Raw genomic sequence first — 22250 nt, 5'->3', positions numbered from 1 at the left:
GTAAAAGGCATAGGTGCAAAGCTGTGTGAAGCCCACATATTAGCTAACTTATTACTAATATTGCCGTAGAGATTTGGCTGGTGACACTCTTTCAATCCCTTATGCCATCAGTAGCCGAGAGTACATGTACGATACTTGCATGAGTGTTACAATAACCGTTGGCCAATATCATTTGCTATATGGGGTATTATTCTAAAACAGCTCATCTATTTCGTCTCTAAAATCTGCATGAAGCTGCGACAAGACGTAAAAAGGCTTGGTGGCTTTTGACTGTCGCACTGAGCTCTTTGCAAGCTCCATATAGCCGACTTTAGTCTCGCAGCTCGTGTCATCAGAGCTGCTCATCGCCACGGCTTGGAGGCTTGAGATTTTCATTTGCTTCTTCTTCACAGCAATTGTTCCTACTTCCCGCTTTCTACGACGTGTAATGATTCGAAGCGAGTCTCTCCTCTGAGAAGTTCCCAGGCTCAATTCCTCATCCGAGTCCCAGCAAATCTCGGTTTCCACAGCATTCTGCTTTGCTAGTTTGACCGATGTACCATCATCTCGGTCAATGGTTTTCTTGGGACTGGGCAGCACCCATTCGCTAATCCCTTCTTCCCATCGCCATCCCGAGAAGATGCTACTGAGCCTTGTATTGGTAGATTTGGTAACAGGCAGGCTCTCCGCAAAGGTTAGATCGCGAAGGTCCTCTGTTTTCTGAGCCAGCATAAATGCAACGTCCTTTTGAAGTCCGTGGCCCAACCAGTCGGGCAGTTTTCGGCGGCTCAGGCTTGAATAGACATCGGAGAGGATTTCCTGACTTGAGGCCGTACTGCTGCGCCGGCGACATTGGATGACGGTGCATAGAAGAATAACCGTATGCTGGTATTGTGCACCATTGTTCGTATTGGCGTCGATTTTGTGAGCCATGTTTTCAAACTCCTCTGCAACTCGACTTTTAAAAGCCGGGCTTGCCAGGTCTGAGTTTATCACTGCAAGATAGCGTGCAAGAACGAGCAGAAAAGAGGCATTGTCTGTAGGGCTCTTACGGCTCCTATACCGTGCAATAAGTGAGATACTGCATTCAAGCACATAGACCAGCCGTCTCCACGCTGCTTTTCTTTGCTCCTGCTCTCCAGGTATAATTTGCGCCTCCAAGGTTAACGCTGCGACCGTCAAACCAGCTGCAACACGGATGAGGGCTTGTTCAATGGCACAGCAATCAATGTCTTTGGGTCGGCCGCCTCGGGCAAGTGTCCATATAGCTATACACATAAATTCCACAATATGTGGCTTCGCATTTCCAGAAGTTAAGCCTTCGAGGCCAGAAATCCAGAAACTAGAGAAGGCTCGTTTAGAAAGCCAAGATGAGGAGAGCAATCCTTTATTGATCAACGTAGAGACACACTCAAAAAAGGGACCAGGTATTTTCTTTCCCTTATATGGACTCAACAATGCCCAGAGCGATGAAAAGTCACTATTCTCGTTGAGAATGGTCATTCCAGCCCGAAGTTTAGAGATTTGACGTCGATTTATCGAGGATACCAGCTGAGCGGCCTCTTCATTGCCGTTCAAATGAATGCAGAGCCGTACGAGAATATTGCAGAATTCCGGTCGAAAGAGCCCATCCAAGATGGCATTGGATAGGAGATAAACAGCTTGGGAACGAACCACAAGCCTCAAGGGACGCCATCCAGGACTACTTGATCCCAATGCTTCCAGCTGGTCAAATATATCCGAAGCTGCATCAGACATGTCCCATACTGATTCAACTCCACTCTCTTTCAATTGTTGCCGGTCCCATGCGTCTATGTCTGCAATGCACGCTGGGATTTTGCGTAAACACATAGCAAGTAGTGATTTGCCACGAGCATGCTTTCCTTGGAGGGCTGTTGAGTGTAATAATCGATTTAGCCAATGAAATATTGCTTCGTAGATGCGATATAGCTCGCTAGGAACATGTCGTCGGATAGAATTCAATTCATCGACCATGTCAGACGGAAGAGAGTCTATTAAGCCGTATTCGATATCGATATCCTTTGCCGGCGTGTCGATATGGTCCCGGATCTTTCGCCAAACCGGGGTGCGGAAGTCGACTAATTCGGATGTCGGAGACAAGTTTCCCAGTTTCATCGCCCCAAGGGTACGCATTGGTCGTTGAGGAGTTGTTGCTGGTTTGTCTGCCGTGGACGCCGCTTTCTTTGGCCTTTGCCCATACGTAGAGCGGACGCGCTTCGCCGTCGACTCTTGTCCATTATCTGAAGTTCGCTTGGATCCAGCAGAGGGCACAGACCGATTCTCTGACATTAATCGCCGAAGGCAAGCCAATCGAGACTGGAGCTGTCGAAGAAGGCGTTGGCATCGTGAGGCAGTCCAAAGCTGCGAATTGTCCGAATCTAAGCCCCTCAAGCCTCCCGACAATCGCGATTTCGTAGCATGGCGTTGAGATGACGGTGCAGGTCTCGCGGCCTGCGCCAGCGAATCCATACAGCAATGATACTGGGAGCGACCAAAAAAGAAGAAAAAGAAATGTTAATAGCTATGAATGAAAAAGAAAAAGACAAAAAAGAAAAATGAAGCAATCGCCTAATAGCATAGCATCATGGACGTGTTTGTGTAGTGATGATTGTGTACAAAGAAGAGTAGAGGCACAAGGTCTCTGTTTACTTTCTTCCATTTCCGCACTAGACCGCGGCTAAGACCAGCTAGGGTCCAAAACTTGTGGGGTACTAACCGCACCTCTACGATTTTCGTAGCCGAATCAAGTACTGCCCATGTACCCCGCAGCTCCGAATTGCCGGACCATGGTCCAAAAACTTTTTTCTTTTTCTTCCGGTGCCGTGGGTGACTGACTCTTTTGCAACCCAATTCCTCAAGACGTCCCAGTCATTTCCGCTCAATATTTAAATGACTGGTCTCTTTATTTACTCTCCATTATTTCGTCTTTAACCGTCTCGCTTTCTCAATTCCCCCCCTTGTATGACAATGGCGGCCGAAGCACAAGCTGCGTCTTCCTCTCCAGGTAAAGAGGTCCCGTGTACAAGGTCTAATCGACGAATTAACTGACCACTGGCGACCCCCCTGTAGCTAATGCTGTCGACGAGTCTCACGACAACGCTATGTCTGCTCCCGAGAACGCTGTGAATGAAGGGGAGGCAGAGGCGGAGGCGGAGGTCGATCCTGCGGCTGAAGGTATATAATTTCTCTGCTGTCAACCGCGGGTTATAAGTCGCTCGAGTTCTAACATTGCTCTTGTACAGCTGTGATTAACCTCACGATTCTCCTTCCCGATCCCGAGGCCGAAAAGATGCAGATTATGGTGGGCATATAACCAAGGCTTCATACCATTGCTCACTTCCCATTAATACAGCTTCTAGGTATCAACTCAAGAGCAAGTTCACGAGATTCGACAGTCCATCATCGATCTGCCACAAGCTTTTCAGTACACATGCTTCCACCTCGAGTTCCAGGGCCAGAAAATCAATGATTTCATTCCTTTAGCCGAGATTCCCGATCTTGGCACTGAGCCGGAATTTCGCTTGGTGCCGGACCCATATACCGAGAAAGAAGCTCGCATCCATCTGGTAAGGATTCGAGAGCTGATCGGTGCCGCGGGCAATCGTTCCGATGCCGCACAGGGTATCCTTCCGGGACTGTCGCTGTACGAGTCTGTGACCAAGAATCTGTCGACCCAGACAGAGGGTAGCGAGGAGCAGCCCCTTGCCAAGGATTATGATTTCCAGGCTACTCCCTCGATCACCACCCTCATCCCTGAGCCCATTGAGCCGGCACCCAAGACGGTTAAGATGGTAGCTCTCTCATCATGGAACCCTCCGCCTTGCCACCTGCAACAGCGTGGACACTTGCTCTACATTGTTGTTACCACCAACGAAGGCGAGCAATTCCAAGTCACTGCTCACGTGTCCGGCTTCTTTGTCAACAAATCCTCCAATGCCAAGTTCGACCCCTTCCCACGGCCTGCACCCAAGGGCCAGTCATCGCACTCCCTGTTGAAGCTTATCGAGCTCCTTTCGCCCTCCTTCTCCGCCACTTTCAAGAGCCTCCAGGAGCACAACGGCCAAAGGGACCCCTTGGCTACCTTCCAAATCACCAACGCCATCCCTAACTCGCCTTGGGCTCTGCCGTCTCCCAGCTCCACTCTCTGCACACATTCGCCTGATATCACGAGGCCTCAGGAAACATATCTGCTGGCCGGTGTCGATAACACCGACACATTGCGTGACTGGAATGAGGAGTTCCAATCGGCAAAGGAACTGCCGAAAGAGTCCGTACAGGACCGGGTATTCCGGGAGCGCTTGACATCAAAGCTCTTCGCAGACTACAATGACGCTGCTGTGAAGGGCGCAGTGTTGATTGCCCATGGAGAGATTGCGCCTCTAAACCCAACAGAGACCAGAGATGCGCAGATCTTCGTCTACAACAACATTTTCTATTCTTTCGGAGCAGATGGTGTTGGCACCTTTACCTCTGAAGGAGGCGACGAGGCCGCTCGTGTTGCCACTGGAAAGGATGTTGCAGGTGTTCAGCTGGTCAACCAGCTGGATATTGATGGCCTGTTCACGCCTGCTACTGTTGTTGTTGACTACTTGGGTAAGCGTATCGTTGGTCAGAGCATCGTTCCGGGCATCTTCAAGCAGCGGGAGCCCGGCGAGCACCAGATTGATTATGGTGCGGTAGATGGCAAAGACGTTGTTGCCATTGACGAGCGATTCACCGCCCCATTCTCTCAGCTTTCTAAGGCCCTCAAGGTGAAGGAACACCCTGTTTGGGACAAGGATGGGAAGAGATTCGACCTCGAGGCCAGCGTGGAAACTAAGGGTTTGATGGGTACGGATGGTCGTAAATACGTTCTCGACCTTTACCGAATTACGCCTTTCGATGTCGCATGGAGGGAAGAGACGGAAGCCGCAGAATACCCTCACAGGATGACAGTCCTTCGACCTGAGTTGGTGGACTCTTTCGGACGCTACAAGATGAAGCAATGGATTGATGTCGAATTGGCCCGCCGTGCCCAACCAAAGTCGGAAGACAATTCAGCCGAGGCCAAGGAGGAGGACAAGGAGGAGGACAAGGAGGAAACTAAGGAGGCTAAGGAGGAGGCCAAAGATGAAGCTGAAGGCGAGGCCAAGGAAGAGAACGAAGTTGCGAAACCAGATGCTGCCGAGGCCGAGAAGAACCAGCCCAACCTGGCTGATTTCAAGTTCGCCCTCAACCCCGACGCTTTCAGCGGCCAGACCCCTCGCACTGAGGAAGAAAAGGCCGAGCTCGAAGCCGATGAGCAAGAGGTCAGGGCTGCAGGAGAATACTTGCGCGACCGAGTCATCCCCGAGTTCCTACGCGAGCTCACTGATTCCGACATCAGCTTCCCCATGGATGGCCAGTCACTTGGTCGCATCCTGCATAAGCGAGGTATCAACATTCGATACCTCGGAAAGATCACGACGCTCGCTGTCAACGATCGACTCCGATGCCTGCGCGAAATCTGCATTCAGGATATGGTTGCTCGTGCGTTCAAGCATGTGTCTGCCACCTATCTGCGGTCGCTTCCCGCTCCATTTGCGCCTTCATGCGTGTCTCATCTCCTAAACTGTCTTTTGGGTCATCGATTCAACGCCAAGCCCACAGCAGACATCGATTCATCCTTCCGGGAGCTGTACTCGGACGCTGATTTGTCGTTTGAATCAGTCACCCCTGAGACGCTGCGAGAGGAGATTGAACAGCAGGTCCTGAAGCGCTTCCGTTACCAACTTCCTGCCAACTGGTTCGATGAGGTGCGCCCTGTGCAACTGCTCCGTGATATCTGCATCAGAGCAGGTATCCAGGTGCTGGCAAAGGACTACGCATTTGAGAGCGGTGCCGCCCCTGCCGAAGCCCCTGTCAACGCTGCCCAGCCAGAGCAGACAAACGGCCAAACAAACAGTGAGACAAAGAGCAAGAAGAAGAAGAAGGCGGCAAGAGAGAGCTCGCCAACAACTCCCCCAGCCCCTGAGGTGGTTACTACCTTTACCCCTGACGATGTTCTGAACGTCGTGCCGGTAGTCAAGCACTCGTGCCCCCGAAGCTCTCTTGCTGAGGAGGCCCTAGAGGCGGGACGTATCTCCATCCTTCAGAACCAGAAGAAGCTTGGACAGGAGCTGCTCCTGGAATCTCTGTCCCTTCACGAGCAGATCTACGGCATCCTGCACCCAGAAGTGGCAAAGGTCTACAACAGCCTGTCGATGCTGTATTATCAGCTCGATGACAAGGAAGTCGCCGTTGAGCTGGCTAGGAAGGCCATTATCGTCTCCGAGCGCACTGGCGGCGTTGACTCGGCTGAAACGCTGCTCAACTACTTGAACCTCAGTCTCTTCTTGCACCAGGTTGGCGACAGCAAGTCAGCCCTGGCCTATTCCATCCACGCGCTGAAGCTGTGGAAGATCATCTATGGACCTGGTCACCCAGACTCGATCACAACCATCAACAACGCAGCCGTCATGCTGCAAGGTGTCAAGGCTTACCACGAGTCCCGACTCTGGTTCGAAGAGTCATTGCGCGTGTGTGACTCCGTCTTTGGCAGACAGTCCATCAACTCTGCCACTCTCCTGTTCCAGTTGGCGCAGGCCCTCGCCCTCGACCACGACTCCAAGGCGGCCGTCAACAGGATGCGAGAGTCGTACAACATCTTCCTCGCCGAGCTGGGTCCGGAAGACAAGAACACCAAGGAAGCCGAAAGCTGGCTGGAGCAGCTGACTCAGAACGCGGTTTCCATTGCCAAGCACGCCAAGGATGTGCAGGCCAGGCGTCTTCGATCGGGCATCAAATTCCCCGTTGCAACAGCCGCACAGACTGCCGGCGTCGTACCGCAGCGTGGTGCGGCATCTCAGATCGATTCCCGCAGCATCGACGAGCTCCTGAAATTCATCGAGGGCGACACATCCAAGACTGGTTCCAAGAAGCGACCTGGACGCGGAAACCCCAAGAGACGAGGAGCGACGAAATAAACAAAGACATCGATGAGCATGCTACTTTGAAAAGCAGGCGTGAATTTTTGTTTTCGCTTCATGAAAGAAGAAAACTCGATGTTGATTATGTATTTAACGAGATGTCATGGTTTTTCATGAATGGGTTATGGGCATAGGCTTCAAGGACAAAAGGGATGGCTGGTGTAGCTTGAATGGAATTCCTCGGGGCCTACGGGATATATATACTTTCCATGGGCTTTGGGAGAGTCTTCATGAGTGTATTATATAGTTGTTCGGAGGGGGATACAAAAAAACGAAGCGGGAAAAGAGAGCAAAAGGACCATGTATATCTACGTACATCATATAGTTGGCTTCCGACTTGGAAGCAAGACGTTGAACAAAATACCTCACTCATTAACGTACATGAATCTTTATCTCGTCACGAATGAATATATCAGAAGATGAACTTCAACGGGAACAGAGCATCATCCCCTCTTTTCTCTCTTCAGTCAACAGACAAAAACTTGATACGAGTAAAAAAACTGTTCGAATACAACACATGTGCCAGCAGCATGTGAATTGGCAATAATTGCTTAAGCAAAAACTGCACAAGACTCGATTTTGATACAATGGCCCGCCTATAAAACCAGGTATCATCACTTCCCACCTAACCAGCCAAAAAAAACAAAACAAAACACCAAAAGCCAAAAGGTTTCATCAGGACATTTTTTGCGCCTCTCAGGATTTTGCCCAACTCATACGCCGCCATCCCACTTTCCCAGTGTCCCTTAACCCATTCCATATAGACGTACAAACCAATAATGCAGAGTACAAAAATACAAACATAAAATCATAACACGAGGTTCATAACACAAGGTTTTGGGTACCTGTTGAAAGATGTACCGTTTCATGAACCGCCCTTCAAGGCGGCGCCGATGGGAACGCCTCTCTCTACCGGAGCGTGGTACGCGCCAATACTCTGAAAACCCCTTAACGATATTCTGTCAGTATAAAATTGGGAGAAGAGGTGCTGCAGTGCTGTATATTATACGTACTTCATCAAATCAAACCCTTGCTCATCCTCGGGCTCATCCGCAGCATCCTTAGGTTCTTGTCCGCCAGATTTCTGTGGTCGAGATGGACTGCTTGGCGGTGACTTGCCGGCCGCAGGCGGGCTACTGCTTGGAGGACGCCCCTCTCCAGCAACCCTCGAAGGACTGATTTCGTATGGCGGCTTCAACGGCGTGCTGCCGATGTCGGCATACTTCCAAAAGGGCGCCGGTGAGCTGGTCGGCATGTGCTGGCTGGGTCGCTGTGCAGTGCTTGGAGGTGCCAGCTTGGGATGGACTCTCGGCGGCGCCGGCGTAATGAATGATGCGTTATCATCTTGCATGTACGACGACGTCAAGGTTGGCGACTGAGGATGAAAGCCAGAAAAAGACGAGTCGCCCGCGGTCGATTTTCTCGCTCGGGGTAAAGGGCTTCCGTCTGCAGTCAAGGCCGAGCTCCGGTCCGTCTGTCGACCATATCCGCGATCCGGCGTTGACTGTATGGCGCGGAGGGACGACTGAGGGGGGGGCGATACCAGCGACGATCCTCGCCGCTTTTGCGCAGATGAGGGATCCCGGGCCAGGATATCTTTTGGGCCGTGGGTAATGTAATTGAGCTGGCTTGGTGACGACGGCACTGACGATCCCCGGTGGCCGCCGCGTCCTATTTTGTACGCATTCCTCACCATTTCGTCCCGGGTCTCGGGAACGATGTGCCATTTCATTCCTTTTCCAGGTTCGTCGGTAGACCGAGCGACCTTGTCAAAGGATTTATTAAGCGACAGGTTGTGTCTAATAGAATTCTGCCACCTGAGGTCAGCACTCACCAAATAAAACAATGCCGATGCAACCAAGCTACTACTTACCTGCCAACCTGCCGCATGCTGGTGGCGATAATAGGAATAACTGTTCATAATGAAGTTATAGATGCCATTCAGGTTGAGCTTGCCATCGGGCGCATTAAGAATGGCCTGCGTTATCATCTGGGCATAGCTGTACTGGGGCTTGATGTGCTGGTTGTCATCGAGACTAAGATCTACACCGCTGGCTCCAAGAAGACCTCCCGGAGTGCTCGCCGGAACGGGAGACTTGACAATCGTCGCCGTGCTATGGTCCTGCGATGACGTCGGCGTCCCGGGCCGCTTTACATCTACTTTGGCTGGTGTGCCCGGCCCGTACTGGCGAGGCTGCGCAGCCTTTGGTGCATCAACAGCCCGTCCGCACCGCTGGAGAAAGGTGGGATGGACGTGAAGCGCACTGAGCTCTGACGGAAGCACAAACATCATCTCGACGTTGCCAATCTCGACGACCTCTCCGCTCGTCAGAGGATGCGACGTCTGCGGCTTGATTGTCTGGCCATCCACCTTGGCGCCGTTGCGACCCTTGACGTAGAGCATCCAGATCTCGTCCTTGGAGTTGAACGAGATGGTCGCATGCTCGCGCGACACCATCTTGCCCGGGCCGAGGTCGATGTGCACCGCATTTTCACTGCTGGTCGGCCCGCCGTGGGAGGGTTCCGGCGCGCGCCCGATATTGACGTTGAGCTTGGTGATGTAAAAGGTCCAGTCCTGCGCCGCGATCTTTGCATATGCCTTGACGCCGTCGCCGTTGGCCTCGTGGATGGCGTTGGAATGGTCCTTGCTCGCCTGGACCGGCTGTGTTCGGAGCTGCTGCGTCACCTGCGCCACCAGCTGGTCGTCATCGGCTCTGGGCGACGATGAAGCTTCGGGCGCCTGCGACGGAGCGTCGGCCGGGACGGAGTCGGGCTGGTCGGGCGAGGAAGCTCTCTTGCGCCGCTTTGCGGGACGGCTGGGCGACGAGCTCTCGAGGTCTGCGACGAGTTCCTTGTCCTTGCGAAGGTCGCGGCGCCCGCGCTGGGTGCGCTTGCCCGATGGCGGCATCGTCGGCGTTGTGTCGTGTATCGTGTATATCGTGTCTGTTGAGGCGAAAGGTTGGATGGAGGGGGAGGGTCGTTGCGGAACTCGATGCTGCGGAGATCGATCTCTTAGCCGGAGTGTTTAGAATAATAATTTTCTTTTTTTTTTATCTTATCGCCCAGCGTCTGTCTTGATGCTCGCTCTTCAACAGCCAGCTGGTGGTCGGGCGGTCTGGAAGCGGCGCATGAAGGGCCACAGAAGCCTGCGGTCAAGTTTGTGCGCCCCAGGCTGGCATTTAAAGAAAAAATGCGTGCAAAGAGGCAATGATTCAATCTAAAGCTGCCATATTTCTGATGGCTTGTTCAAACACAATCGCGTTCGCGTCGGGCGACCCACCACTTTAGATGTGGGAACTTTAAAGTGGCGAGGAGGTACCTGGGTACATGTACATGCGAGGCTGGTATTCTCGTTAATTCTGAGGCTTTGATGCAGGGCGGCGCGGGCAGACTCTTCATCAGCGGTTACCTGGGGTAACAGTGAGACGGTGTACATGTACTGTAAGCAAGGTACCGCAGGCAGTGCTTAAGGCTTCAATGTTCTTTTCGGAGCATGAGACATGCGTGCTGGAATTCGCTCATGCTAAGAGAAACCTTGAAGAATCGCTGCCGATTCTCCCTTGAGACCAAGTACCGTTTGGTACAAGCTACAAGTGCTACCGATCGATGTAGAACCCAAAGGGTGAAACAAACACAACAAAGGGCAGAGTTAAAGTAGGTACATTCGAAAGACATACAATCACGAACAACGCTGGCGTCAAAACACATCTGACGCTTGTACCCACGCTGTACCTTGTCAACTTGTATCATCTGTCCAGGGATCTGCTTTCGAACTTGGCCAAAACACAGGCCACACCAGACCAGGTAGCTCGAGCTCCGAAACCTTGCCAGTTGCCTTAGCATTAGCACCTGAGCATGTGCGCAGTCCTTACATGCATATCATCCTTGCTGCTTTAGCGCCGGGCCGATGCTCTGACGACGGAAAATTGCTTTTCCCACCCGGAAAGCCTTATGCTGTGCGCGCGATTGGCCTAGCCAAAGTGGTGGGATTTCTGAACTCTGGCAAGCCGATTTCCTTTGAACATTTTGGACGTGTTTTTTTGCAACTTTTTTTTAACAGTGCAAGAAAAAGGTCAACATCGGCAGTGCATTAGGCTGCTACAATCGCCGCTGAAGGAAGAGGTGATTTAGCCATCGCCTGGCTGAATTCTATCAAAGCCTCGTTCCTAACAACAAATACCAACGCTCAACTCTCGCTTGGCCCCCTCGACGATGCTACTGAGCCCATCGGCTTCGATCGCGATACATCATGGCTAGCGAGCAGGTCTATGGCGTCACGCCGCCAATCTCCGTCACTCTCCCCACCGAGGCAGAGAAGCGTGCTAGCGATGCCCTCATCGAAGAACTCCGTCGCCAGAAAACTTTCGAGAGTCCATCAGACACCCAGAAAAGGCATGTCGAACGCGCGTGGCCTGGCTGCATACCTTGATCCTCCTGAACTGACCGGCTTCGTCATCTAGATTTACGGTTCTCGACTCGCTGCAAGAGATTTGCAATGAATTCGTCCGAAAGGTTGCTAGGGAAAAGGAGCCCAAAAATGAAATGCTCATCAAAAACGCCAGGGGCAAGGTGTTCACGTACGGCAGTTTCCGCCTAGGCGTCTTTGGACCTGGTTCGGATATCGACACGCTCATCGTCGCGCCGAAATACGTTACTCGAGAGGACTACTTCAAATACTTTCCCGACCTGCTCGTCTCAATGGCGCCCGCGGGAGCCATCACCGATCTAACCGTGGTCACGGATGCTTTCGTGCCCATCATCAAATTCGAGTACTCCGACATCAGCATCGATCTAATCTTTTCTAGAATTATACAAAAGCAGATATCCCCAGACTTCGATAATCTCAAAGACTCGAGCCTGTTGCGTGGTCTAGACGAAGCGGAACTGCGATCCTTAAACGGCACTAGAGTGACGGACGAGATTCTGGCTTTAGTTCCCGAAGAGAGTACATTCAAGCTTGCCCTCCGAGCCATCAAGCTATGGGCACAACGCCGAGCCGTCTATGCGAACATTATGGGTTTTCCTGGAGGTGTTGCCTGGGCGATGCTTGTTGCTCGTGTCTGCCAGCTCTATCCCAAGGCTGCCACCTCCGTCATCGTCAACAAGTTCTTCTTGGTCATCGGCCAGTGGCGATGGCCACAGCCCGTGCTTCTTAAGCCCATAGGGAGCGGCCCTCTTCCAGTCCGCGTCTGGAATCCCAAGGTGCGTATTTGCATGACTGTGCTTGGTCATCCTTGGATACATGCTGACCCGCCTGCTGCTCACTAGGTTTACAAAGGCGACTCGTTCCATCTGATGCCCGTCATTACCCCTGCCTATCCTTCGATGTGTGCGACGTTCAACATTACTCGATCCTCCATGTCCGTTATCCAGCGTGAGCTTCGTCGCGGCTTAGAGATCTCCGAGCAGATCATGGTGGGCAAGAGACCTTGGAGTGACTTGTTTGTCAAGCATACATTTTTCACGTCGGGCTATCGATACTACATCTCTGTGGTGTCTGCAAGCAAGGACAAGGAAGCCCACAAGGTGTGGTCCGGATATGTCGAGTCCAAGGTCCGTATGCTGGTCCAGAAATTGGAGCAGCATCCCTCCATCGCACTTGCGCACGCGTTCAATAAGGGGTACGATCGACGACACCGGTGCAAAAACGACCACGAAATCGAGCAAGTGCAAGAGGGAAGCCTTGAGTTCATGATCAAAGATGAGAGTGATGGCCAGTCTGGCGGGATAGAACCCAAGCCAGAAGTGCAGGATGGTTCTGCCGAGGCTGTATCCCCCGTCGAGGTCTTCACCACTACTCACTACATTGGTCTCGAGCTCGAAGAGGGTATGTTGCCTCTTGCTCCATTCGCTATCTAGGCCCCCTATCCGTCGAGTTCTCATGTGATGCTGATTTTACAGGTGCCAAATCCCTTGATCTATCATATCAGGTCGATGAGTTCAAGGTCCTGTGTACTTCATGGAAGAAGTATCAGGAAGAACTTCAGCCATCCGTTTCCCTGGGTGTGCAGCACGTTCGAAAGTAAGCCCCCTCATCACCTCTACGATAACCAAGGATAAGGGTTGATGGTCATGAAAAGCTTCAACCTCCCAGACGACGTATTTGATCCCGGCGAGGAGAAGCCTCAGAAGAAGAGCGCTAAGAACACCGCAAACAAAAAACGAGGCCCCCCAGAGGTAATACTATCGCATCGACTATTCGCCCCGCGCTGTGGGATGCGATACGTTTATCCAAACCTCCTGAGGAGGGAGAGTGTATACTGACACATTGACAGGACAATACTCCACCGGCGAAGAGACAGCAAGCCTCGGTTGCAGCCGCGGGCTGACGAGAACAGACAACCGTGTCGCAGTTCAAGCCTTGATTTCGGTTTGGACGAATGTTTTACTAAAATTTCAAGCTGACGTTAAGAAAGTTGGATGCATCTCTCTCCCCATCCACCGTAATTCTGGCTAGTCATTAACTAGCAGCTCAACCCATGCGACCTCGTCGACACTATCGCTTTCCAGTTCCCTTTTTATCTTCTTCTTTTCTTTTCTCTTATCCCTTTCTTCAGCTTGTCCCTTTTTTTTCTTTTACGTATACCACCGTATTGAGGCAGGCATACGAGGTACATAATAAAATGGCGCCTAATCTGATATTAGCAGGACGATGAGAGCTGGTACTCGCGGTTATACCACCTCACTTCGCATATTCTACGATTCCGTAGCGATTATCCTTCGGTCGTATCTACACTGACACAAAGAGGTCCTCTGAGATGATTTTTCTTTTTTACTTTTTTTTTTCTCTATTCAGATTTGCATTTAAAATCCATACTAGGGGTTAAATTTAGATAGAGTTGGCTTGCCACAAATGCAATTATATTCTGAGACATTGAAAACCTCTCCTTTTGAGGCTGTGAGTGATGTTTATGAGACAATGTTCCCTTGATGGTGACAAAGTACTGCGGAGGTACAGCCTACAAGCTACCCCAGCCATGCTGCATTCCTGCCCCTTCCTTTGTCCGATCCATGTGCTTTTAGCATGGGACCTTTTGTATGAGTCCCATTCTTAGTGTACACACTCCTTTGTGTATCTCACCCCTTGTTTGGAATAGGCAAATCAAGGTGAAACTTACAGCTCAAGCCATTAAAGATCGTCATCGTCTTCATCGCTGCCGCTTGACCAGTCATCCTCATAGGCAGCCCCCAGATCCGCCAAGCCGTTGACCAGGTTCTCTCGCTCCTCTAGTGAGATGAATGGGGTGACTTGCGAGCGCAGGTTCTTCATTTTATACAAGATCGAGCCTTCTGATGCTATCGATGTGCGTACAGGGATGCTCTCGCGGCCTTGGAGGTCGTAGTTGTATATTGAGGGGAAACTGTCGAGGAGGGGGTAGAGGAGAGAAGTTTTGTAGCTAAGAAGGGGGTTTGGTTAGTCTTTGTATAGCTTCATAACGCAGCTGTACTGGTTTTTGTATAGTACAGCTTGTGAAGTAGGGAGAGGGGGCTTACTTTCGAACAACAGTGTTTCCGATGATGGGGCGTTGGTTCTTCATATATTCACCTGCGGAGTCTTTGCCAGGGTCCTCGGGTACTCGGAGAGACGATAGTCTGCCAAACGCCCGATTACTGCTGCTTCCCATCTTGACTCCATCTTTTGAGCTTCCAATCTGTGACAAGTCCAATTCCGGAGGCTCATCCGAGTCCAGTTCGGCCTGTGGTCCAACAGCCATGCGCATGTTTGCTAGAGTCTGTCGGCCAGAGACATTCAAGCACTGCGCCATATCAGCCATACCAAGAGGCTGCGAGCTCCCATCGAGGCGCAACCGAGACTGCAGCGAGGCGGTCTCCGTAGCCGTAGCGAGCAGTGCAGAGACGTTCCACGCCGAACTGCTATCCACGGCAATGCCAGACGGAACACGCGAGTCGGGAAGACCCAGGGGCACCACCATGGAAGCCTGCGCACACGCTTGATTAAGACTCATCGCCGTATTAGCCAGCCTCAACCGTCTCTTCTCCCTCGCAATCGTAGCCACAGGGCTCTGCAAACCCCAAACCCAGATACACGTCTTGGGATGTTCATCCCGCAACGCCTCGAGATACGAACTCGCAAACCCTCCCCACGCATCGTCCAGCGTGGTGTACACCTGCACGCCCTGCATCTGATCACACTCCTCCACAAACGGCCGCCAGTCCCTGTCCACCATTTCGTTTTCCTTCTCCAGTGACTCAAACAGCTCGGTGCCCATTTCGAAGCGCTCAAAGGGCATGATGCTGGAATTTAGCTCAAAGTCGTATAGCTGGACTAGAGATTTTGGGTGGTAGTAGACCCGCGAGTAGTCGGACCAGTACCGGATATCTGAGGCCTTGAGCTTGCCTGGCTTGACGCCGGCATCGAGATCTTTCTGGTAGTCGATTGAGGATAACGGGTTCTGTTTATGAACTGCCGGTTTACCAGGCCTATTCATTCACAAAACAAGCAACAGAAACAACTCTTTAGCGAGATTCTCACAATAACAAGGATATAACAACACACTCCCCCAATGAAGCAAAACTCATCAAGAATCCACATCATCCCCCCTTTGAGAAACTCTCAAAAACTCACCACAGTGAAGCCAAAGCAACGTCCTGGCCCGGCGCAACATCGTACATAGGATTAACCTTTCGCAGCGGCCCAAACGCGCCCTTCAAATCATACACGACCGCCCGGGGTAGAAACGTATCGGATCCATCTTCGCCAATGCCCGCCCTCCAGTGGATGTTGTGGTCCACGAGCGACTTTTCGTCTTCTGCGTATGTGAAATATGATTCTTGTGTGTTCCAGAAGTGGGTGGCGACGTAGTTGCTCAGATTGCCTAGCTGGAGGGTGACAATCTCACGCATAGCTCAGTTCGGTTTATGCAAAACTCAAATAATAACAGAAATGGTAATAATGATGAGCTCCAGACACTGATTTTATGTGAATGGTAGATGAATAATGGCCGAATTTTCCTCACTTGAGAAGCTTTTCGAACAGCTTCAGGGTAGCTCTAAGCTGCCTAGAGGTCCGCTCAAGCTGGATGCTGACTAATACTCACGAGCGAACCTACATAGATCAAGAATCCAACTTATTTGGTGAGAAGCTGCAATAGTATATTCTGTCTACAGTGGTTTTATAGAATGACAATATCAAGACTATGCATCTGTTACAAAGGCGAGGTGCTCAAGTAAAGATGTTGAATATGGGAGAGTAAATTAATATATATCTAGACACATGTACCATCCACCTCATGATATGCTATTACAAAAACGTCGAGGCATCATTTTACGGCCCTCATACTATTGCCTGCAACAAGTGGGCAACGAAACTCCCCAAAGAAAAAATGGAAACACAGGCTTGGACATGGAGGGGTTAGAAAAGGAAAAAGAAAGAAAGAAGCAGTGAAGTGGGGAGAGAGAAAGCCTCGACCGTAACACCGTGAAACACATCAACATCTTGAGACCATTCCATCTGGACGGACAAGCCACGATGTGAAAAATCCAATGACTCCAATGCTGCTGACAAGCTCAAGAGTAAGCCTGCTGTTGCACTTGATCTGACCAGCCAGTCCCAACAGTCCGAGCGGATCCTGGTGGTGTGGTACTACTTCTTCACGCTTTGATTTCTTGTGCTTCTGACGCCTTGGCTTCTGATTCACTCTTGCCAGTGGCATGCCATTCATCGTCATACCTGGCCCAAGAAGTTGCATCGGTACCTCGCAAAGGCGTTCTGCCTCTAGGCTCTGCCGCAAGCTTTCTGCCCAACTCGCCATTTCCAAGGGGCGGTGGTACTGCTCGGGGAGGAATGAACGATTCCAGGAGGGAGTGGACAAGGGGTACACACTCATGGGTTGGCGGCAGATGAGCGCTGACTGCAATGAGGAGCTGCTGGCCTTTTGTCGCCGCCACCTGACACCTTTGAGTGAGGCGGCATGTCGAAGCCTGGCGCTACCATCTTGTGACATGAGCTGCTCCACGAGCCTATGAAGATCTGTAGCGACAAGTGGGCGGACATATTCTGAATTCATCAACACGCTGGCGTCCATTACATCGTCATCAGAGTCGGAGATGCTCGAGACGGCATAGATATCCGATGATTCAGAAGACACTCCAGGGGCACTAAACGAGAAATATTCAACGTTCTTGTCACGCAGGCAATAATCGATGGTTTGCTTGGAAACAATAACATCGTCGTTGCTGATCTCATCGGCACGGGCTAACAGGGGAATCACATTAGTGGTGTTTTGCAGCAGTCTGATTGCCTCTACATCTGCGGCTTCGGGACCTATTGTATCATATTAGACTCAAACATGTTCAAGGTTGAGTGATGAGCAAGTAACATACCAGTATGGGGTAGCAGATACAGCACTGCATCAACGATAGGCTCAGTCCCGTTGCTTAGGAGATTCCACAGGTCGCCATCACTGATTGGCCGGTGCAATAATGGAAAGAGCTGTGATTCGACATAACGGACGGCCGGATGCGCAGCCTCGGAATCTTGCTGTGGAGGGCAGTCCACAAAACAGAGGTTACGGTCCAGCATCTCATCCATTGCTGAACTTCGCCGCCTTGGGGCAACAGAAGGGTCGAGCTCTGCTCTCCACCACGGGTAGGGGCGGGTGCTAGCATATACTTCGGATACTTGGCCCTTGTTGTGATTCGTAACGGGGTCAACATGAACAATATGCTCGCTGCACTGTGCAATAGCCGTGATCAAAGTTGATTTTCCGATCCCTTTTATGTTCTGGTTAGCAGTTACTTCTCCTCAAGTATCGCCACGATAGATACACACCATCTGGGCCTGTCACCAGAACCTTGAGCTTTCCCAAAGTCTTTCCCGTGTCCGAAAACGGCCGACGCCGAGGAACCGTTAAGCTAGGCATAATGAGCTGTGGTGTATGGCTCCCTGCGAGACCGTCGTTGGCATGTTGATAAAGGCCGATGCCGCCTTGGTGTGGGCCGATTAGACTTAGAGAAGAGCTGATTCGGCTGGCAGACATGGAGGCGACAGGCGAGCTCATGGGCGACGAGGTTTCGCTGATGACGGACTCGGGGCCAGAAGTCCCCAACATGACGGGAGTCATTGGTCTGGAGAGGTCGTGAGGCGTTTCGCCGCCGGGTTGGGACGAGAGAGACGGTGAAGGCCACGAGATAGATGTGGAGGCTGACATGTTGGATCGGTGACAGCTCTTGCCAGCCCGGGCATTTGATTCATACTCGTTCTTGTACGGGAACCGCGGCGTCTGGAAGCTCATCTCGCCCAAGTCGCTGATTGAATCTTCGGTTCCGACAAAGTACGTCATTTGGGGAATCGTCGCAGTGGGCGTCAAACTGTCGGAGCGCCCATGATGGGCAGATGCGCTGCCGCTGGCCGGAACTGGTCGCATGTTGTGCGCGAGTCTCCAGCAATGAGCGGACCTGAAAGACTCAGAGAACGGAAGATATCTGGAGGGGATCGACCAAGCACTTTGTTGAAAGAAAATGCGATGAAGGCTGACGTGTGATTTAGAGTTGATCTATCGTTGGGGGAGACTTTCGACCGGTGATTAACGCGACAGCGCAGTGTTGAGCAAGGTATGGGTACCGTCTCACCGAGTACTGCGCAGGTATACTTGGCAGGCGGTGCGGTGGAGATGCGCGACGGCGGAGAGCGGGGAACGACTTTCCGGTACCTTGCGCGTCGTACTCCCTACTTTGTCAACGATCGGATGTAAGTCGTTCGAACAATTGTGACAGACAGCCGCTAGAGAACTACTGGCGAATAAGGTGTGATAGAGGCAGAGATGAAGGTAGATGCTCATCTATTCCCTCACCTGCTAACGGAGCGCGTGGTATTCCTGCTTTTCACGAAGCCAATAACGAACCGCCTATGACCTTCTGTAATGCTCCGCGTCCAGCATCCGACACAGCATACCGCAGCTGTCCTCCGTCCTGTAGTGACAAACAGCCAAAGTACAGAGGCAAGCTCGCACCCCGTGTTAGAAATACACCCCTTTAAGATCCCTGGAATGCAGGGACAGCGCTCAGCGTTAGTTCGATACGGCTTATCTAAGTGCATATCCGCGGCCCACAATAGCGGGGCAGCCCGGTCCTCCTCTGTATTCCCATCTGGTGCTACTAGCTTCCAGCCTCTTGGGGAGACATCAAGCATTTTGGGTATTGACTTATCTGGAGACAGGCAGACGAGCTGTTCGGTTGTCAGGAGTCAAAGACACGACACAGAACCGCCAAGATGGACGGCAAGAGACATCCCAGCTCGTTCCAGCAACTGGAGAAGCTCGGAGAGGGCACGTACGCCACTGTGAGTTGGTCCTTTTGCAGCCCTTCGCCATGCGGTCAAAGGACATGTCGGCTAACCATCATCCGTTTTGCTAGGTGTTCAAAGGGAGAAACCGCCAGACCGGAGAGCTGGTTGCTCTTAAGGAAATTCACCTCGATTCCGAGGAGGGCACGCCCTCGACCGCCATCCGAGAAATCTCGCTGATGAAGGAGCTCAAACACGAGAACATTGTCGGACTTCACGATGTTATTCACACCGAGAACAAGCTGATGCTTGTGTTTGAGTACATGGACGGCGATCTGAAGAGATACATGGACACCCACGGTGAACGCGGCGCGCTCAAGCCTACGACGATCAAGTCCTTCATGTACCAGCTCCTCAAGGGCATCGATTTCTGCCATCAGAACCGAGTCCTGCATCGAGATCTCAAGCCACAAAATCTGCTTATTAACAGCAAAGGATGTCTCAAGCTTGGTGATTTCGGTCTTGCCCGTGCCTTTGGCATCCCCGTCAACACCTTCTCCAACGAGGTCGTGACCTTGTGGTATCGTGCACCAGACGTCTTGCTTGGTAGTAGGACATACAATACGAGCATCGACATCTGGTCAGCTGGATGCATCATGGCTGAGATGTACACTGGCCGGCCATTGTTCCCCGGAACAACAAACGAGGATCAGATTGTCAGGATATTCCGCATCATGGGCACACCCACCGAGCGCACATGGCCCGGCATTACCCAGCTCCCAGAGTACAAGCCCACGTTCCAAATGTACGCGACCCAAGATTTGCGAAACATTCTTCACGCAATCGACCCCAGTGGAATCGACCTGATTCAACGGATGCTCCAGCTTCGACCAGAGCTCCGCATAAGTGCTCATGACGCCCTGCAGCATCCTTGGTTCAACGATCTCGTCCTCCAACAACAGCAGCAGCAGCAACAACAGCAAGCAGCCCTGCAAGCCCAGGCGCGGAGTTTCCAGCAGGCGGTCCCCTCACAAGCCTTTGACAACAACTACTAGGCATAGCTTGTGGCGTATCCTGCGCACCAGGATCCTGCAGGGCTGGCCATTAGCAGGCATACATATGGTCAATCCTGTCCATTTTTCGATTGTATGGGGAAAAAGTTGACTCGTTATTACTTCTGGCTGGCGATCAAGACAGCGTAATTGCATACCTACATAAAAAAAAAGAGATCATCTACACATGTCCAGAAGACGGTGTGGGAATACTACGGTCAGACTAGAGCTGTCGCAACAAATCCGGGCTTTGGCGGTAGCTGGATGATATTACTGATACTGATAGTTTATCGCTCATGATTTTAGGGGGGCAGGACAAGATATCCATCCTTTTAATAAGAAGCAAAACCAGAATATTTTCATGTTGGGCTTTGCACACTCCGTCACAAGAAATGGGAACTTTTACCATTTGACTTTGTAGCGCTTGGATTCAGTGTCTATTGACAAGGCTGCCATCTACGGGGCTCTTGAATTTACGTTTATTTGGCTCCTTGGACCACGTCTCGGCAAGGGCGGCTGTTTCATCTTCCTCGGGAGCGAATCCCATACTCAACCTGAGCTTTTGAATCTCGTCGCGAACCGCCTTTGCAAGTTCGACTCTGAGCTGCACTGCCTCTGGGTCGTGTCTCAGCTGGTCGGGGTCACCGGCTTTCTCAACCATCTTCTTCCAAGAAGTGCGATAGTGGCCAAAGAGGCTGTCGACGTCAGTTGGTTTCCCAATCATGACTCGTACTCGCTGGCCTATGCGCGGCAGGAAACGAGGGAACCCTCTATCCTCGGACATGATATTCTGCGTGCCATGAATGAACATGGGGACAAACTCTGGTGCCGGGTCGCTTTCGAGAATCAGGCGGGATACACCCCATTTGAAGTAGCGCAGGGTACTTTCGGGGTTCTGGTGGCAGCAGGCCTCGGGGAAGATGTGGACCCAGGCATAGTGGTTGGCTGCAAAGGCAGAGGGCGAGACGAAGGAGTCGGTGCCGTTGGTGGAAAAGGTCATGTCGGAGGGCTTGATGACGGATGAGGGACTTGAGAGAAGCTTGATTGCCTGGGCAATGGTGGGCTGGTATAAGCCCCCTTGCGGCGAGTGCCACAGCCGGTGGGTGGGCAGCACCTGGCCGTAGCTGAAGAAGGCCGAAAAGAAGCGGTTCTTGAAGCAGATGTCGTGGGCTCCAAGGCCCCAGCGGAGGTTCTCGACGTCGACGGCGTATCGCAGCGGGAGGATGCCCCAGATCAAGGGATCATCGAGTCTGGGCTAAGTTAGCAAGAGTGTTTTATAGCAATTGATTTTGGCTCTTCATTTGAGATACCATACACGGAGACGTGGTTGCACACAGTCAGCAGGCCGCGGTCTCGCTGCCCGTTTTTGCGGCGGTCCAGCACGCCCAGCAGGTTGTCCAGCCCCGTGACCTCGACCCGGTTGAGGCCGTAGAGGAAAGCTCGTGATGCGGCCCCGACGCTGCTCATGACGGCCACCGAGGCGAGCCGCCAGGGCACACCGGGCCGTGACGCGGGCGTTGGATTCGACGACATTTGAGCTCCGGGCTATGTTTGGCTGTTAAGAATAGCTTTGGCTCGGAATGATGGCCCGGCGCTGGGTTCCATGACAGGCACTTATGGAGGCCATGGTGGTGAGAAGGCACATATAATAAATAGTATGGAGCAGATGGAGCCGAGCCTTTTTTTTTTTTTTTTTTCTGCCGTGGTTCCTATTTTTTTTCTTGGGGAGCCAACAAACTCGGCTGCTAAAATGCTGCAGCTAGCCGGCTGAACTTGGCCGCTGTCAGTGGTTGATGCAGCGCTGGAATATAGCGCCCAATGCCTGAACCACAAGCGCTCCGTAGTGGGTGTGATTGGGCAATGGCAGCCGGAAGTGCACCTGCATTTCAAGACTCTGGGGCTGGCATTTCTCTATTTTGGTACTAGTCGAGCTACAGGATGGAGGTGGCTAATCCTAGATGGGCAGTA

General features: G+C 51.9%; 8 protein-coding genes across 8 annotated transcripts; 3 read left to right on the top strand and 5 right to left on the bottom strand.

The window, feature by feature from the left end:
• Positions 1–192: 192 nt before the first annotated feature.
• Positions 193–912, bottom strand: T069G_05097 (uncharacterized protein; the record flags this gene model as incomplete). Its single annotated transcript, XM_056172307.1, has 1 exon — positions 193–912. One exon carries the CDS (start codon positions 910–912, stop codon positions 193–195), a length of 720 nt encoding a protein of 239 aa, XP_056029165.1.
• Positions 913–2967: 2055 nt separating this feature from the next.
• On the top strand, positions 2968–6983 carry T069G_05096 (clustered mitochondria domain-containing protein; the record flags this gene model as incomplete). The annotated part of the gene is made up of 6 exons (XM_056172306.1): positions 2968–3004; positions 3070–3174; positions 3243–3301; positions 3360–3566; positions 3621–3791; positions 3837–6983. The coding sequence occupies 6 exons, from the start codon at positions 2968–2970 to the stop codon at positions 6981–6983; spliced, it is 3726 nt and encodes a 1241-aa protein (XP_056029164.1).
• An 868-nt stretch (positions 6984–7851) lies between these two features.
• T069G_05095 (forkhead domain-containing protein) lies at positions 7852–9894 on the bottom strand (the record flags this gene model as incomplete). The annotated part of the gene is made up of 4 exons (XM_056172305.1): positions 7852–7945; positions 8000–8610; positions 8680–8796; positions 8860–9894. 4 exons carry the CDS (start codon positions 9892–9894, stop codon positions 7852–7854), a joined length of 1857 nt encoding a protein of 618 aa, XP_056029163.1.
• Positions 9895–11235: 1341 nt separating this feature from the next.
• On the top strand, positions 11236–13315 carry T069G_05094 (poly(A) polymerase central domain-containing protein; the record flags this gene model as incomplete). Its single annotated transcript, XM_056172304.1, has 6 exons — positions 11236–11378; positions 11447–12188; positions 12255–12813; positions 12888–13008; positions 13067–13163; positions 13262–13315. 6 exons carry the CDS (start codon positions 11236–11238, stop codon positions 13313–13315), a joined length of 1716 nt encoding a protein of 571 aa, XP_056029162.1.
• Positions 13316–14115: 800 nt separating this feature from the next.
• T069G_05093 (tubulin domain-containing protein) lies at positions 14116–15851 on the bottom strand (the record flags this gene model as incomplete). The annotated part of the gene is made up of 3 exons (XM_056172303.1): positions 14116–14383; positions 14481–15428; positions 15574–15851. The coding sequence occupies 3 exons, from the start codon at positions 15849–15851 to the stop codon at positions 14116–14118; spliced, it is 1494 nt and encodes a 497-aa protein (XP_056029161.1).
• A 584-nt stretch (positions 15852–16435) lies between these two features.
• T069G_05092 (septin domain-containing protein) lies at positions 16436–18373 on the bottom strand (the record flags this gene model as incomplete). The annotated part of the gene is made up of 3 exons (XM_056172302.1): positions 16436–17271; positions 17331–17720; positions 17779–18373. The coding sequence occupies 3 exons, from the start codon at positions 18371–18373 to the stop codon at positions 16436–16438; spliced, it is 1821 nt and encodes a 606-aa protein (XP_056029160.1).
• An 845-nt stretch (positions 18374–19218) lies between these two features.
• T069G_05091 (protein kinase domain-containing protein) lies at positions 19219–20285 on the top strand (the record flags this gene model as incomplete). The annotated part of the gene is made up of 2 exons (XM_056172301.1): positions 19219–19287; positions 19362–20285. 2 exons carry the CDS (start codon positions 19219–19221, stop codon positions 20283–20285), a joined length of 993 nt encoding a protein of 330 aa, XP_056029159.1.
• Positions 20286–20712: 427 nt separating this feature from the next.
• T069G_05090 (acyltransferase domain-containing protein) lies at positions 20713–21815 on the bottom strand (the record flags this gene model as incomplete). The annotated part of the gene is made up of 3 exons (XM_056172300.1): positions 20713–21227; positions 21312–21532; positions 21598–21815. The coding sequence occupies 3 exons, from the start codon at positions 21813–21815 to the stop codon at positions 20713–20715; spliced, it is 954 nt and encodes a 317-aa protein (XP_056029158.1).
• Positions 21816–22250: the final 435 nt, after the last annotated feature.

Source organism: Trichoderma breve, chromosome 3 (genome assembly GCF_028502605.1).
Source record: "Trichoderma breve strain T069 chromosome 3, whole genome shotgun sequence".
In the NCBI taxonomy this organism is placed as follows: domain Eukaryota; kingdom Fungi; phylum Ascomycota; class Sordariomycetes; order Hypocreales; family Hypocreaceae; genus Trichoderma; species Trichoderma breve.
This window is presented reverse-complemented; position numbering and strand designations above follow the sequence as displayed.